This window comes from Tetrao urogallus (genome assembly GCF_951394365.1).
Source record: "Tetrao urogallus genome assembly, chromosome: 10".
Lineage (NCBI taxonomy): Eukaryota > Metazoa > Chordata > Aves > Galliformes > Phasianidae > Tetrao > Tetrao urogallus.
The window spans coordinates 3,468,750-3,484,295 of record NC_136823.1 but is presented as its reverse complement, the minus strand read 5'-3'; the positions used below and the strand labels follow the sequence as shown (position 1 = coordinate 3,484,295).

At 60.4% G+C, this 15,546-nt stretch overlaps 2 protein-coding genes across 2 annotated transcripts; one reads left to right on the top strand and one right to left on the bottom strand.

Moving 5' to 3' along the window:
* GNAI2 (G protein subunit alpha i2) lies at window positions 1-9,966 on the top strand (the record flags this gene model as incomplete). Its single annotated transcript, XM_079540334.1, has 9 exons — window positions 1-118; window positions 5,192-5,234; window positions 5,614-5,755; window positions 6,055-6,215; window positions 7,926-8,054; window positions 8,496-8,625; window positions 8,824-8,977; window positions 9,634-9,834; window positions 9,940-9,966. 8 exons carry the CDS (start codon window positions 1-3, stop codon window positions 9,822-9,824), a joined length of 1,068 nt encoding a protein of 355 aa, XP_079396460.1. The 3' UTR covers window positions 9,825-9,834; window positions 9,940-9,966.
* Window positions 9,967-11,258: 1,292 nt separating this feature from the next.
* GNAT1 (G protein subunit alpha transducin 1) lies at window positions 11,259-13,637 on the bottom strand (the record flags this gene model as incomplete). The annotated part of the gene is made up of 8 exons (XM_079540156.1): window positions 11,259-11,449; window positions 11,625-11,778; window positions 11,854-11,983; window positions 12,059-12,187; window positions 12,256-12,413; window positions 12,487-12,628; window positions 13,005-13,047; window positions 13,532-13,637. The coding sequence occupies 8 exons, from the start codon at window positions 13,635-13,637 to the stop codon at window positions 11,259-11,261; spliced, it is 1,053 nt and encodes a 350-aa protein (XP_079396282.1).
* Window positions 13,638-15,546: the final 1,909 nt, after the last annotated feature.

The window sequence follows — 15,546 nt, the reverse complement described above, 5'->3', positions numbered from 1 at the left end:
ATGGGCTGCACGGTCAGCGCCGAGGATAAGGCGGCCGCCGAGCGCTCCCGCATGATCGACCGCAACCTGCGGGAGGATGGCGAGAAGGCGGCGCGGGAGGTGAAGCTGCTGCTGTTGGGTGAGCGCGACCGCCGGCTCCCGGGCGTCCGTCCCCCGCCGCGATACCCCCCCGATCCATCCCTCACCCCCACCGTGCGCATCGACGCCCCTCGGGCATTCCCGGCGCGGCCCCCGCCCCCGTGATTCCTCGCCCTCATTTGAGGCCGCCCTGAACTTCCAGCTCCTCACCCCCAATCCCCCCACATCCCTGGGGGTCCCCTGCTCAAGTCCCCACCCACCCACCCGCCCGTGCCCCCCCGGGGTGCTTAGGAAGCAGCCACGCCCCCGGGTCCCCACAGCAAAGGCCCCGGGTGGGATGCAAAACCCCCGGGCATTCCTCCATCCCTCCCCTCCTTGTTTCGGGTGCTGTTTGGAGCCGCCCCCCCCCCCCCCCCCCCCCTTTCTCCCCCCGTCGCCTCGGCCCGGAACACGGCGTTTATTTTCTCCCATCCCGCTGTTATCTCCGGGAATGGGGGTCCTCGCGCCGCCCCCCACCTCCCCACTGCAACCGCGGGGCGCTGGATGCGGCCGGGAGGAGCATCCCCCCCCCCCCCCCGCTGCCGTCGGGGGGAAACGCCGGTACAAAATGTCTTTTCTCGTCGTCTCCTTCGAGAGAGGAAGCCGAGAGCAGCAGGAAGTCGTGGTGCAATCAGGCATCGGCCGATCCGCTCCAACACCGCCCGCCTCGATGAGCGCGGAATGAGCGGAGAAGGCGGAGCGCGGCGGTGCTTCCCCTCGGCGGGGTGCGGCGGTGGGGCCGGGCCGTGGGGGTCGGGCCGGCAGTGCGAGACGAACGGGAGCACCGGCAGCCCGGGAGGGGGAGCGGCGGCGGAGCTAAACCCCGCGGCGCTGCGGGGCGGGCACGTGGAGCCGAGACCCCGCTGCTGGGGCTGCCGGGGGCTCGGCCCCGCGCTGAGGGATGCGCCCGGTGTTTGGCTGTAGTGACGCCGGAGGGTTCCGCGGCTGGGGATGGGGAACGGTGATGCGGGGCTGATCCGTGCCGTGCAGCGGGCCGGGAGCGGAGTGGTTGTGCTCCTTGATGCAGGGTGAGGCTCCGGTCACTGATCTCGGTGGGTTTCTAAAGCCAAAAATAGAACGAAACAGCTCCATTTTTTAGTATTTTTGATTCCTTCCCCCACCTTAGCAGCTGTTCAAGTGTAAACAGTGCTGAAGGCCCTGAGCTCTCGGTGCCGTTTTCTGAACCAAAATGTGTCCGGAAAGCACTTGAGAGCTCACAGGGAGCAGCTGGGATGGCTCCCGGTGGGTCCCCATAAGGTGCTTGGAGTCCCTCAGCCCCCTCCTGGCGGCCCCCATAGCTGCATCCGCATCCCCAGAGCACAACACGGCCCCCAGCTGCTGCCCAGCGCCAGGCAGAAGTGAAACCGCAGTCCTGCAGAATCCTCACTGCTGCCAAAAGTGATGTTGGTATTTGGGGGACGAGGGCTGCACGCCCGTCCTGCTGCTGTGCACCCTCCTCTGTTTCTCACTTTCTGCCTGTTGCGTCAGTTTGGCGGAGCAGACCCAGGGGCTGTTGGTGGGCACAGCACCTGCAGGCAGCATTGGAGAGGGGGAAGACCCCCCCCCCCCCCAGAGCTGGATGCAGAGCTGGGTGCACTCCTCAGTGCTCCACAGCTGCCACGTGGGCTTCATGGACACAGTGCTAGCAGCCCTTAACCACACTCTGCCTTCTTGGCATGACAGATTCCTTGGCTTCAGCATCAGGGATCTCTACCTCTGCCTTAGGAAGCATTTGGGAAGCCCCAGATGCAGATGTTGCCCTCAAACAAAGCTGGTTGCTGGGCACATCGCTGGGTTTGCAGCACTGGGACAGCCGTGAGGGGCACTTTGGGGCACACTCTGCCAGGGCTCTCGGTGCTGAGGGTGCAGTTTCAGCCCTGGTGTTCAGATGCTTCTGTCTCAGGATGGGGACACCAGGCTCTGTGGCTCTGTCTGTGCACGCAGCAGCAGAGGAAGGGAGGCACCGGCTTTCAGCTCTCCAGCACTGCGTTGCCTCACGCGCCCACAGGTTTTCCTTCCTCCCTGTTCCCCACCCCACGCTCTGCAGCAGCCCTTTGGTGAGACCAGGCTTGTAGGGAGGTGCAGGGCTTTAGCCGGGGTGATGGTTTTAAGGGTTAGGTGATGGGGCCTGTGAGCCGCACTGGGAGAGATGTGGTGTCCTCAGGATTTCAGGGCCAGAAAGCAAGCAGAACGCTCCCTTCTTTCCTGGAAAAAGGCACAGGAATAGCTTTGTCCAGCTCGGATCGCAGCGGGGGTGTGGAGAGGGCCGTGCCCAGCCCAAAGTGCGCCCAGCCCAAACCCTCCAACTGTCAGCCCCACACATCCTCCCCACAACGGGTTGTTTTGGTGAGTCTCAATGCTTTTGCCCAGGAAGCCCGGGCTGTGCTGTGCTCCCTTGGTGGGCAGTGGGTGATGCATGGATGCGGCTCTGCGCCCTCACCGAGCTGCACACCCCCAGTCACCCCCCCAGGTCCAGGCAGTGGCACTGCGCTCACACCACGATGTGTCAGGGGGGCTGTTCCTATGTGCCCATCCCCACATGGGGTCTGCACCCACCCCGCAGCCTGGGCAGCCCCGGGTGCTGCTGGAGGGCAGCCAGCTCTGTGTTGAGGCAGACGGCCGCTTGGAAAAACACGTGGCGTTGCTGTGGGTTTTTTATTTTTTTTTATTTTTTTCTTACATGCAATTATTTTTAAAGCAATTTTCCAGCTATTTTAGATAGGAAGGAAAATGTGGAGGGGAATCTTTTTTTTTTTTTTTTTTACTTCTCCCTCCCCTCCCCCCGCTTTTATTCTGGAGTCTTTTTCACCCAGCTCTTGGTGCAGTGCTTTGGAAACTCCATTTGGTGGCTGGGACATGGCTGGTGCCTGGGGTCTGTCCCAGCCAACTCTATCCCTCCTTGCCACCTCTCAGCATGGGGGCACGTCCCCAGCCCCTCTGTCCCCCTGTGGATGATGGTGATTGTTTCCTATTTTTGTAGTATGGTCTGGGAAGAAGCGTGGTTGCATCCCTGGGGCCCTGGGCTCCGTGCCTCATTGAGACCTGGCCCTTTGGGACAGATGGGAGTGATGCTTTGGGGTTCAGGGCCACAGCCCCAGCCCTAGAGCACTGTGTCCTGCCCAGCAGTGGGAAGCTGTCCTGCTCCGGAAGCTCATGCTGCCTGGCACTCAGCCTATGGATTGTGTCGGGGCTGAATGGCCGGTAGCCGGTGTGTTCCGGGGATTGGGAGCTTCCCCCCAGCCCAGTAATGGTTGTCCCCTGGCTTCCCTGAACACCACGTTCTCTCCCCCATTATTCGCATCCCCATGCCACCCATGACCATTCTGGTGGCCTTGCCATGAGGCAAAGGAGCAGATTTGGAAGGGAGATGGCATGGCAGGCTGGTGGCTGAGCTCCCAGCTGCTGCATGTGCCCGTAGGGCTGCGCCCGTGCCACATCGCTGCCTGGCTGTGCTGGGCTGGGATCTGCTGCTCCGGGTGCTGCTGGGTGGCACCGCTCTGGCTGGGGTTATTAGAGCTAGTGAGGTACCAGAGCGCTCCTGCTAAACAGGGATTATGAAAGGAAAAAATGCCTTCCCTGCAGCTACTGTGACTCAACGCAGGGTTTAGAGGCCGCGGCTCCGCACGTGCGCGCCCACGCTCCTCCCAGCAGGCTCCCGCAGCGGGCTGGGGGTCACGCCTGCACCCCATTAACAGTGCCGTAGGGCTGGGAGAGTGGTGGGGAGCCACGGGGACGGCTCTGTGGGCTGGGATGATGTGCTGGGCAGGGATGTGCTTTGGAGATGCTCGGGGTCAGTGTGGACCGTGCCTGGTGCCTGCTGTCACGGCTTCCAAGGTGGAGGTGGCACGGGGCTGGCACTGCAGTGGTTCTCACTGCCCTTCGTGCAGTTGTGGTTCTATGGGGCCAAGCGCTGCCCCTGCTGCGAGCAGCAATTTTCCGCATGGCGTGGCTGGCTGCAGGGCTCCTTTTCCAAAGGAGGCAGGGGAAGCTCTGGGTGGAAAGAAAGCGAGAAACCCGATCCACCTCACCGAGCTGAGCGCAGTTTTATTTCCGTCGGGTCAAGCCTGCGAGGTTCCAGCCAAATCATATATTTTGGGCCAAATGAGAAACACGTGTCATCCGCCGAGTCCCATAACCAGAGAAAGATGCTGCGGGTGCATGCTGGGTCCTGCCTGGGGCATGCAGCTCCTCACAGCGCAGGCTGGGGACAGGGGGACACTCTGCCTGCAGGATAAGGGGCTGTGACCCTTGCTGCTTCCATGGGGTACCTGGCATAACTACACAGATGGTGATGTCCCTGCTGCTGTGCCTTGGCTGCAAGCTCAGGCTGTGCTCCTGCAGGTTAATTTTAGCATAATCTCCATTTTTTTTTTGAGCTCCTCTTCCCCCTCTGTGGCTGGAGTGCAGCACCCCTGCCATGAGCTGCCTGGGGGCCCCTATAAGGGTGGCTCTGCTTTAGGGATGTGGCAGTGCACACACCTTGGGCACATGAGGACTGTCCGACACCTCTGTGGTGCTGTGTGGGTTGAGGGGATGGGGCTGGCGTGGAGTGTGGCCAAAGAGAGAGACCACAGGGATGGATGGAAGAGAATGCACAAAGTGCCGTGCTTTGGGATGTGGTATCCCTAAACAGCACTGCTTGGAGCTCCTGTGTTGAGGGTTTGCTCCAGGCTGTTGTCCCTGTGCAGAGGAGGGACAAGGGATGGGCCGTGTCCCTCTGAGCTTCCCCTTTCTGCTTCCCCTTTCTGCAGCCGGGTGACCTCACTCCTTCCTCCCTCCCAGCATGGGGAGGGAGGGAGGGAGGGAGGGAGCGACAGATGCACGCAGCCTGCCAGGGTGGTGCATCCCCAATGCCTGGGGTGACAGCAGCACTGCCACAGGGCTGACACATTGCTGAAGCTGTCTGGGTTTTTCCCAGCCATGAAGAAACCCCTGGGTGCTGTGGCACTGCCCTGCTCTGGGCTCTGTCCCCACCTGCTGCTGTAGAAGCCCATTGGGTTTTCTCCTTTTTGGCCCACCCCATGGTGGCAACCCTAGGCTGTAGCTGATGGCTTGTGCCTTACTTCTTCCACAGGTGCTGGGGAGTCTGGGAAGAGCACCATTGTCAAACAGATGAAGTGAGTATCACAGGGACCTGCCCTGTCCCTGCAGCGGTGCTGGGGACATCTGGGCACAATGGCATTGGGGTTGGGCTCCTGGGATGCACAGGATGGTGCTGTGGTGGCTAAAAGTGCCTTGAGAAGGGCTGGGGTGCTGCCGATGGGATTTCTGTTATCACATGTGTCCCTGTGTTCCTGCTGCCCAGCTCCCACAGGCTGGGTGCTCTCCAGGGCATGAATATTTCATCAGCTGTCAGTGTAAGGGGAGGTGAGCTCGGGTGCCTGTGGTTACACTGGCAACAGAGAGACATAGTGAAAGCAAACACCTGGCAGGGAGGCGGCAGCAAGGCTGGTGGCACTGTGAGCAGGGCATGCTGACCTTGTCCCCTGTGCCCAGGATCATCCACGAAGATGGCTACTCAGAGGAGGAGTGCCGGCAATACAAAGCCGTGGTCTACAGCAACACCATCCAGTCCATCATGGCCATCATCAAGGCTATGGGGAACCTGCAGATCGACTTTGGGGACTCCTCCAGAGCGGTGCGTGTCTCTGTGTGCCTGCTGTGTTCATATTCCTTCTGGGAGCAGAGCCTTCCAAAGCAGGACCAGGCCTTAGGTGGCCTTGCCCAATCCCTTCTGCTGTCCCACACTCTGGGACCTCCTAAGGCAGGAAAAACCCGAAGGATGACTGGTGGGAGCGGGGAGGGAAGTTGTGAGTTTCCTGAGCTAGGAAAGGTGATTTTTGCCATTCCTGTGTTTGTTTGTTTTTCTATGGGCATCTGTGATGGGTTGGTGGGAATCGCTGTGGCTCGTGGGACTGATGCCTGGTTCTGCTGCAGGATGATGCCCGCCAGCTCTTTGCGCTCGCCTGCACCGCAGAGGAGCAGGGCATCATGCCTGAAGACCTCGCCAACGTCATCCGGAGGCTGTGGGCTGACCACGGGGTCCAGGCCTGCTTCAATCGCTCCCGTGAATACCAGCTGAATGACTCTGCTGCCTAGTGAGTACATTCCTCCTCCTCCTTTTCCTTCTCAACTTGTTACTATGCTATGGAGCTGTTCTGTGATGTTAGCATCAGGGCAGTGCTCCTTCAGGTGTGCAGCATCCAAGCGGGGACCCTCCCTAAAGGCAGGAGCCCCTCCATGCTGGGCATGGGTCTTCTTTGCATGGATGCTGTTTTCCTCTTGCAAGAAGATAATTGGATTTCTTTCTGTGTAGTTTTTTTCCTTTTATTTATTTTTCCCCCCTGATTGGTTCAGTGAGCAGGATTGATGGGGACTGCAGGCAGCTCTCGACCCCAGCCCCATGAATGCTCATCTGAATGGGGAGTGTGTATCATAGAATCATAGAATGGCTTCGGGTGGAGGGTCCTTAAAGGTCCCTCCCGTAAAGGTCCCATCCCTGCCATGGTCTGGCTGCCCCCCAGCCCATGCTGCCCAGGACCCCTCCATGGCCTGGGGCACCTCCAGGGATGGCACCTACAGCTCTGGGCAGCAGTGCCAGCGCCTCACCACCCTCTGAGCAAAGGATTTTCCCCTAACGTCTCACCTACATCTCACTTCTTTGAGCATAATGCCATTCCTCCTTGTCCTATCCATGCAGGGAAATATCCCCAATAAAAAATGGGGATGCTTGTTCTGAGCGTAGCACTCAAGATCGCTTGCTTTGTTGTTTTATTGTTTTCAAATGAGTTTATATGGCAGAAATCGGCATTCTGCTGGCGTAAGAGCTGGCAAGCTAGTGCTTGGAGAAGTAAATTGCCTGCATCTGGTTCGGTTTATCCCCAACAAGATTTAATAAATAAGTTAATCTGCCTAAAGCATGATCGCTTTTCTGCATTGGGAAAACGATGCCTGAAAGCGGCTGCCGGAGGAGCTCAGCTGTGAGCTTTTGGAGCCTGGTGTCCGTTGTGGTCCCACATGGGGCGGTGATGCTTTTTGGGAAGGGCATCCCTCTGGCTGTCCCAGCAGCACGAAGGACAAGCGTTGCTCAGTGCCCGCATCCAGCGGTCGGGGCGATGCCCTGCGCTGTGCCCGGGTTATGGATGGGGAGCCGCGTGCCTTCCCCTCGCTGACACCGAGGCCGAGGTCCGAGCCCAGCCCGGCCCTGCCTCCCCGCCGCTCGCTTCCTGTTTTTGTGGCAGCCGTGAGCCGGCTGATTTCCGGCTGTTTTTGAGCTCGCTGTGGAGGTGTGGTCCGGCCGTGTCACCGCCGTGCTGCCCCACGCCCTCCCTGGGGTCCCCACGTCCAACGCTCGGCGTCTCCCATAGCCACGTCCCCGCGTTCCATCGGCACGGCTCTCTCCGGATTACAGCCCCGTGCAGCGGGCGGCCTGCTTACAGTAACCCAATTAACAGGAGCCGTGCCGATTACAGCTGCTGGGGGCACGGGCTGTCCGTGGCCGAGCCCTGCGCCGCTTCCTGCAGGACCGGCCCTTTGTGTGCGTGTGACTGCGGAGGCACAGTGCCAGCAGCGGTTTCCGCTGGGCCGCGGCCCGTTGTCGTGGTGATGAATGCTTTCCTCCTTCCGTTTCCCTGGGCTGGGAGCGTCATGGCGGTGCGGGCACGGTCCCCTGGGCCACGTCACCTGCTGGGCTCTGCAGGCCCTGTGTCACCGGTGCTGGGGTCTCATGGAGACGCCTGGCTTGGCGTCTTGGCTCAGCTCTAGCATTCCCCACCCCCAACCTGATGCCGTCCTGCCCTCCTCTCCAGCTACCTGAACGACCTGGAAAGGATAGCGCGGGCCGACTACATCCCCACCCAGCAGGACGTGCTGCGCACCCGGGTGAAGACCACCGGCATCGTGGAGACCCACTTCACCTTCAAGGACCTGCACTTCAAGTAGGTCTGGCTGCAAACCCTCGGCGCGCCAGCCTGGTGCTGAGCTGCTGCTGGTGGCGGAGGTCGGGGTTGGCCAAGCACCTCTCTGTGCTCACCCAGGGCTTTGGAGAGTGTGGCAGGGGTGGGCAGGGTGGCCCTGGGGGACGCAACAGTGGCAGAGCCTCCCCAGCAGGCGAGCGGAGGGACAGGAGTCAGGAAAATCCATCCCTGAGGATGTGGTGCTCTGCGGAGCCTGGGCATCCTCTGGTGCCCACAGAGGGAGAGACACGTGGCTCACATTATCCTCCATAATGCCATCTGTGCATCCCCGGCCCAGCACTGGTGGTACACGATGGCAGCGCTTCAGTGGGAGGCATCACCCAGCTCTGCTGGGGGAAATGAGGCAGGGCTGGAGGTGCAGGAGTTGGGGTGCTGTTGACCCAGGCTGCCATTGCCCTGCAGGATGTTCGATGTGGGCGGCCAGCGCTCAGAGAGGAAGAAGTGGATCCACTGCTTCGAGGGGGTGACAGCCATCATTTTCTGCGTGGCCCTGAGTGCCTACGACCTGGTGCTGGCAGAAGACGAGGAGATGGTGAGCAAGGGGGTGGAAGTTCAGGTTTAGGGTGCTCCAGGGGATCCCTACCCCATGCTGCTGGCAGTGACCCACTACCCCGCTGTGGTGGCTGCTGGCTTGGTGCAGCAGTGTGGGGTGCCCAGTGCCCGGTTCCAAGGCCAGTGGCTCATGGAGTGGCAGCACCACCTGCCTGATGCCGTGCCCTTCCTCTCATAGAACCGAATGCACGAGAGCATGAAGCTATTTGACAGCATCTGCAACAACAAGTGGTTCACAGATACGTCCATCATCCTCTTCCTCAACAAGAAGGACCTCTTCGAGGAGAAGATTGTGCACAGCCCCCTGACCATCTGCTTCCCGGAGTACACAGGTGCACATGTGCTGGCCCTTTCTGGGCTTCATCTGCTGCATCCTCTTTCCTTAGGGTTCCAGGGGAGAATGGCAATGGGAACAGTGGCTCTGTTGGCTCTGAGTGTGGGGTCCCTGTTTCAGCAACCTCTGGGTCTCCTTGCAGGGAATCCTTAGGACTGGTTGGGAGGCCCTGAGGTGTGGGTCCTGCTGTGGTCATTGCACTTTGAACGTAGTGCAGCTTGGGGCGGAGGGTTGCCCATTGCACTTTGGAGTTGGGTGGCACTTGGGGTGCTGTGGGGACAGGGGAGGGCTTGGGAAGGAGTGGAGCAGCTGGGTCAGGAGCAGCCCTAATTTGAGGCTTATGGGATGCCCGGGCTGCAGCTGGATATGCTCTTAAGGCGATGTGTGGATAAAGCAGAAGTGATGAGAAGAATAAGAGGCTTAGGAAGCCGTGGAGGCTGAGATGGGGATGGGCAGAGAGGGAGCCCTGGAGCTGCACTGTGCACCTTGTGAGCATGGTGGTTACTCTGCCCTGCCGTGGTACTTGGGCTGGTGGCATTTAGGTGAGCTGTATCCCGGCATGACCACTTGGCTAGATTAGTGAGGCAGTTCTGTGGGAGGCTTTGGGGCCTGGGGGGCCGTGGCACATCCCCAGCATCATCTCTCCCTCCCCAGGTGCCAACAAGTACGACGAGGCCGCCGGCTACATCCAGAGCAAGTTCGAGGACCTGAACAAGCGGAAGGACACCAAGGAGATCTACACACACTTCACCTGTGCCACCGACACCAAGAACGTGCAGTTTGTCTTTGATGCCGTCACCGACGTCATCATCAAAAACAATCTGAAGGACTGCGGGCTCTTCTGAGGGCGGCAAGGTGGGCACGGGGCCCCTCCAAGACCCGCGAGTGCCATCCCCATCCTGCTGCCCTCCACCTCCCCTCACCCTGTACCCATCCCGCTCACGGCTTGCTCTCTCCTAGGGCGCACCGATGAAGAGAGGACCGTGCCCGGTGATTCTGCTTCTCCTCTGGTTTCATCCCCCAACCCTCTAAAGAGACGTTTTGGTGACGGCCGTGGTGGCAGCGATGGGGACGCACTGCCTGCAAGGCCTGACCCAGGGCTGTCCCCACTTGCCTCTGGTGTCCCCCCGCACCCCTTTGCCTTCCAGGCCGGGGACAGGAGGATTTCTCTCTTGGTTTGTAACCGGTCGCCATCTCCCCAGTCTCTCCTTTTTATTCGGTTCCGCACCGTTTACATCCAAAACGTGTTCGCAGGGGGGCGCGGCGCTCCCGGCATCGCAGGGGCCGGCGATGGGACCCCCCCAGAAACACGACCGAAAACATTCCTTTTAATAACCAGAAAAAGAAAGAAAAAAAAAAAAAAAAAAAAAAAAAAAGGCCACACACACACACACATACACCCACCTACACACACACACACACACACACACACCAAGCTTGGTTTACGTTGCTTTTTAAAGAAACCTTTTTAAGAAACTATTTAAAAGCGTCAAGTGCTAAGTGGTCGCGTCGTCTTCGTGCAGGTAATGCCGAAACCGTGTGCCTTGCAGGGGGGTCCCCTTTGTCTGGCGCCGGGCTGGGGGGAGAGGGCTGGTGCCCCCCTGCCCCTCTCTAGTAGGGCCTAGCAGGTAGGGCTAGCTGTGCCGGGGGGCAGACCCTGCTGTACGGAGCTGCCCTCCCTCCCCCCTCTCTCTCTCAGCTCCTGCTTTTCCCACGGGATGTTTTTCCGAATTGTTCACGTGATTTGAGATAATAAAATGTAGAAAGGAAAAAAAAAAAAAGAAAAAGAATGACCCCTCCACACCCTCTGCATCAATGTGGGGGGGTGATGTGGCTGCTTTTTTTTCCTGCTCTGTGGGTGTCTGGGGAGGAAGTAGGAGAGGCTTGGCAGCAATCTGAGGTCCTCTTTGCATGTGAACTGGGACGTGTGGGCTCAGAGCCCCCTCTGGGTGTCCACTGGGGGGGGGGTGGGTCCCTTGCAGGCTGGCACTCACCTGGGGATGCCATCATGGCGCGATGGTGCTATTCCCTGGGCATCCCGTGGTCCCCAGGGGGATCCAGCACCCCTCAGCACTAAGGGATGCCTCAGGACTTCAGGTGTCACCCAGTGCCCCCCAGCACCCAGGGGTGCATGCAGGTTGGGGGCTGGCTGGGGGGATGCTCTGGAGCTGTGCAGGTCACGTTGCTGGGGTTTGGGAACAAGCAGAAGCGGTGGCAGAGGGTGGGCAGGGGCACCAGTGGGGGGTGGGGGCTGTGGTGGGGGCTGTAGGGGCTGGAGCTCAGAAGAGCCCACAGTCCTTGAGGTTCTCCTTGATGATGATGTCGGTGACGGCGTCGAAGACGAACTTGACGTTCTCAGTATCAGTGGCACAGGTCATGTGCGAGTAGATCTCCTTCACGTCCCGCCGCATGTTCAGCTCCAGGAACTGCAGCTTGATGTAGTTGCCAGCATCATCATAGGTGTTGGGACCTACAAGCAGGGCCGTGGGTCCCCAGCACCCCACAGCCCCTGTATTCCCCTCCCATCTCCCCACAGCTCAGACCTTTGGCTGGGTGCTTAGGGTGCTGGGGACACCTGGTGGGTGTCTGACAAAGGATGCTAGCACCCAAATTCCCCACCCGGGGCTGAGCGTGACTGCCCTCACCATCGTAGTCGGGGAAGCAGATGCTGAGGTGAGCCTTCTTGATCTTCTCCAGGAAGACGTCCTTCTTGTTGAGGAAGAGGACAATAGAGGTGGTGGCGAAGTAGCGGTGGTTGCAGATGCTGTTGAAGAGGTGCAGGCTCTCGTGCATGCGGTTCTGTGGGAGGACACAGCCCCATCAGCCCCCCCGCAGCTCCCCAGCTCCCTGGTACCCCTTGGCACGGCTGCCTACCACTTCGTCATCCTCCACCAGCACCATGTCGTAGGCGCTGAGCGCCGCGATGAAGATGATGCACGTCACCCCCTCGAAGCAGTGGATCCACTTCTTGCGCTCCGAGCGCTGTCCTCCCACATCAAACATCCTGCAGGGCAGGACCAGGGGGCTCAGCATCTCCCCCCACGCCCCCTGCCCCAGCACTTTGGGGCTCAGCCCCTACCTGAAGTTGAGGTCCTTGAAGGAGAACTGGGTTTCGATGATGCCGGTGGTTTTGACACGGGAGCGCAGCACGTCCTGCTCGGTGGGGACGTAGCCAGGGGTCACCAGGCGCTCCAGGTCCGACAGGTAGCTGGTGGGCACAGTGTGAGGCATGTCCCACCAAGGGTGCCCCCACCCACCTACCCATCCTGCACCTACTATCCTGCCGAGTCGTTGAGCTGGTATTCAGAGGCCCGGTCAAAGCAGGCCTGGATGCCTGCATCCTTCCAGAGCCGCCCGATGATGTCTGACATTTCCTTGGGCATGGTGCCCTCCTCAATGGTGTCCGACAGGTGCAGCAGCTTGCGGGCATCATCCTGCAAGGGATGGGGGCTCAGTGGGGACAGGGACCAGGGTACAGCTCCACACCCCGTGCTGGGGGCCCCTCACCTGGCGGGCTGAGTCACCGTACTGGATGTTGAGTGTGCTCATGGCACGCACGATGGCCAGCATGGACTGCAGCGTGTTGCTGTAGATGATGGCGATGAACTCCAAGCACTCCTCCAGTGAGTAACCATCCTGGTGGATGATCCTGGCCAAGATGGGGACATGGGGCTGAGTGGGGTGCTGAGGGCACTCATGGGGCTGAGTTACAGGGTAGGGGCACTTGTGGGCACTGAACTGGTGAGTAGGGGTACCCATGCGGGTTGATAATAGAGTGGTGACTTCCATGGAGCTGAACTGTAGAGTAGGGACACTCTTGGGGCTGAACTATAGGATGGGAGAACCCATGGGGCTGAACAATAGGATGGGGATACCATGGGGCTAAACTATAGGGTGGGGGCATTCATGGAGCTAGAAAATAAAGCAGAGGCACCCGTTGCTGCAGTGTGGGCACTGAGGGGTGGATGCTCCCCTGGCTGTGGTATGGGACAGGTAGGCGGCACGGTGCTGCCCATGGGACTTACTTCATCTGCTTGACGATGGTGCTTTTCCCTGACTCCCCTGCTCCTGTGGGGACAGAGTGGGGGCACAGTGGTGACCACAGCCGTGATCACCACAGGGGGACATGAGGAAACAGGGAGAGAGGCAGCTAGGTCTGAGGGGCACTGGGGTAGTGCTGCTGGGGGCTCAGTCAAGGGTGTGCTGGGGGATCTGGAGGTGGGGATGAAGATGAGGATGCGGTGGAGATGGGGACGCAACAGTGGGGCATTGCAGGGGGACGTGGCCAGGGCCTGGGCGTGGGGTAACAGTAGAGGAACTGGGGGGCACTGGGAGAGGGACATGCTGTGCTGGGAAGATGCAAGGGCAGCTTCTAAGGGGAACATGGAGGGATCTGGGGGTGCTGGGGCGGAGTTGGGGTGCTTGGTGCTGTGGGGGTGTTGGATGGGGTGAGTTTCAGGGGTACTGAGGAGTCTGAGCAGCTACTGGGTTTTGGAGCATGAGGATGCCACGGGGGGAGGTTCAAGCATCCCCCGGAGCTGTGCCCACCTACCCAGCAGCAGCAGCTTGACGGTCCTGGCATCCTTCTCAGCGTCCTCCTTCAGCTTCTTCTCCAGCTCACGGGAGTGCTTCTCCTCAGCACTGGCCCCTGCGCCCATCCTCGCCTCTGCCGCCTGCCGACTCGCCCGCTCGGTGGAGGTCAGCACCAGGACGGGCAGCTTGCGCCAGCCCCCCGCCGCCTCCAGCGCTCGCCCACCGCCCGACTGCGGCCGCCGCTGCCACCCAAGTGGGCCAAGGACGGGGACAAGGAGCGCGGCTTAAGCCAGGCTCCGGATAAAGCCCCGAAATCTGCCCCGGGCTGAGCTCAGCAATCCCCTGGCTCCCGGCGTCAGCGCTTCTGCGGAGAGGACGCCCAGCTGTCCCCGCCCAGACTTGGTGGCCCAATGTCCCCAGGCTGTGGCTATGCCCCTTGGCAGGGATGTCCCCACAGTTCCCAGCCACGGTTATGGCCTCACTCCAGGGATGTCCCTGCTGCTCCCAAGCCATGGGTATGCCCCTGCAGTGGGGATGTTCCCCGCCATCCCCACATCCCCCATGTGAACCATCTCGTGTTGTACCCTCAAGAACCCCTGTCTGATGACATTGTACCCCAAGTGTCATCCCCACTCCCATGTCCCAAGCCCTTTCCAAGACCCTCATAATGTCCCTAGCTCCTCTCAGTGCTCCTTGCCCCAGCTCCCCGTTGCCCCTAGGACTCACCCCACACCACCAGGGACACCCCACGTCCCGCCCCCCGGCAGTGTCCCCCACAGTGTCCCCCCATTGCCACCAAAGCACCCCCGTGTCCCAGAGCCCCGTGTCCACCAGTACAGCCCCCGTCCCCCAGCCCCAGCATCCTACGCTGTCCCCTCTGCCCCCCCGCCTTCTCCGCGGGGCTCCTGCAGTGCCGAGTCTGGCCGCCAGAGGGCAGAGCGACCCAGCATAGAGCAGCACAGCTCTGCGAAGACCAGCTCAACCCAGTACAGCCCAGTACAGACCAGCACAGACTAGAACAGTCCAGCAGAGACCAGCGCAGAGCTGTACCATCCCCCCAGTGCTATCAGTACTGCCTCCAGTACCCCACTGCTGTCCTAGTCTGGCCATGCCTGACCGCAGTCCCCCCGGTAGTGACTGCAATGCCCCCAGTGGCAACTCTGAGTGCCCCCGTAGCGCCCACCATGGCCTCCTGCGTCATGTCCCCGTGCCCAGAGTCCCCTCCATCACCCTGCGGTGTTCCCAGCACCCCGCCATGTGCTCTCCTGGATCCCACCCCCAGAGCTCAGCAATGTCCCTGTCCCCAACAGAGCACACACAGGCATCTGTCCCAAAGCCAGTGTTTATTTGGGCGTGCTGCAGGCTGTGGGGAGGGGGGACACCTGGCCACCCCTGCACTCCTCCCCTACAACTATTTACAACCCCAGCGATGGGCAGGACGCCCCATCTCACCCCTCCTGGCCGTGTCCCCATCATGTGGCCGGCGTCCTGTCCCCAGCAGGGGTCAAGGCCATGTCTCTGTGCCTGCAGCCCACCCTCCTCCCAGCTTTGGCTCCAAAATAACCAGAAGAGGAAACTGAGGCACTGAGACTGAGCTCACCCAGTGCCACCTCTCACTGCTCGTTTGTCCCCTCCCATCACTGGCTCGTCCCCCTGCGTGTGACAGCACCATACCCCGAAGAGCATCCCCCCCTCCTGCACCAGGACCGCCCATCACACCGGGACCCAGAGCCTCACGGAACTCCAGGAAGGGGAGGGACGAGAGGCGCAGTCCGCAGCCGCCCCCAGGTCCTCCACCGTCCCCAGTGCCGGGAGGTGATGTTGGTGTCACCCCAGTGACTATGTACAACCTGCAAATAAATACCACCGCCGGCAGGAGACAGCGGGAGGGGGGCAGGGGTGTGAGCATGCGTGCGTGTCTGCCTGCATGGGTGTGGGTATATATATATATTTATTTATTTATAGATATTTTTTTTTAATATTAAAAGGAGGGAAAAATAGACCATTGTGCTAGCAAAGTCCCTGGGGAGGGGT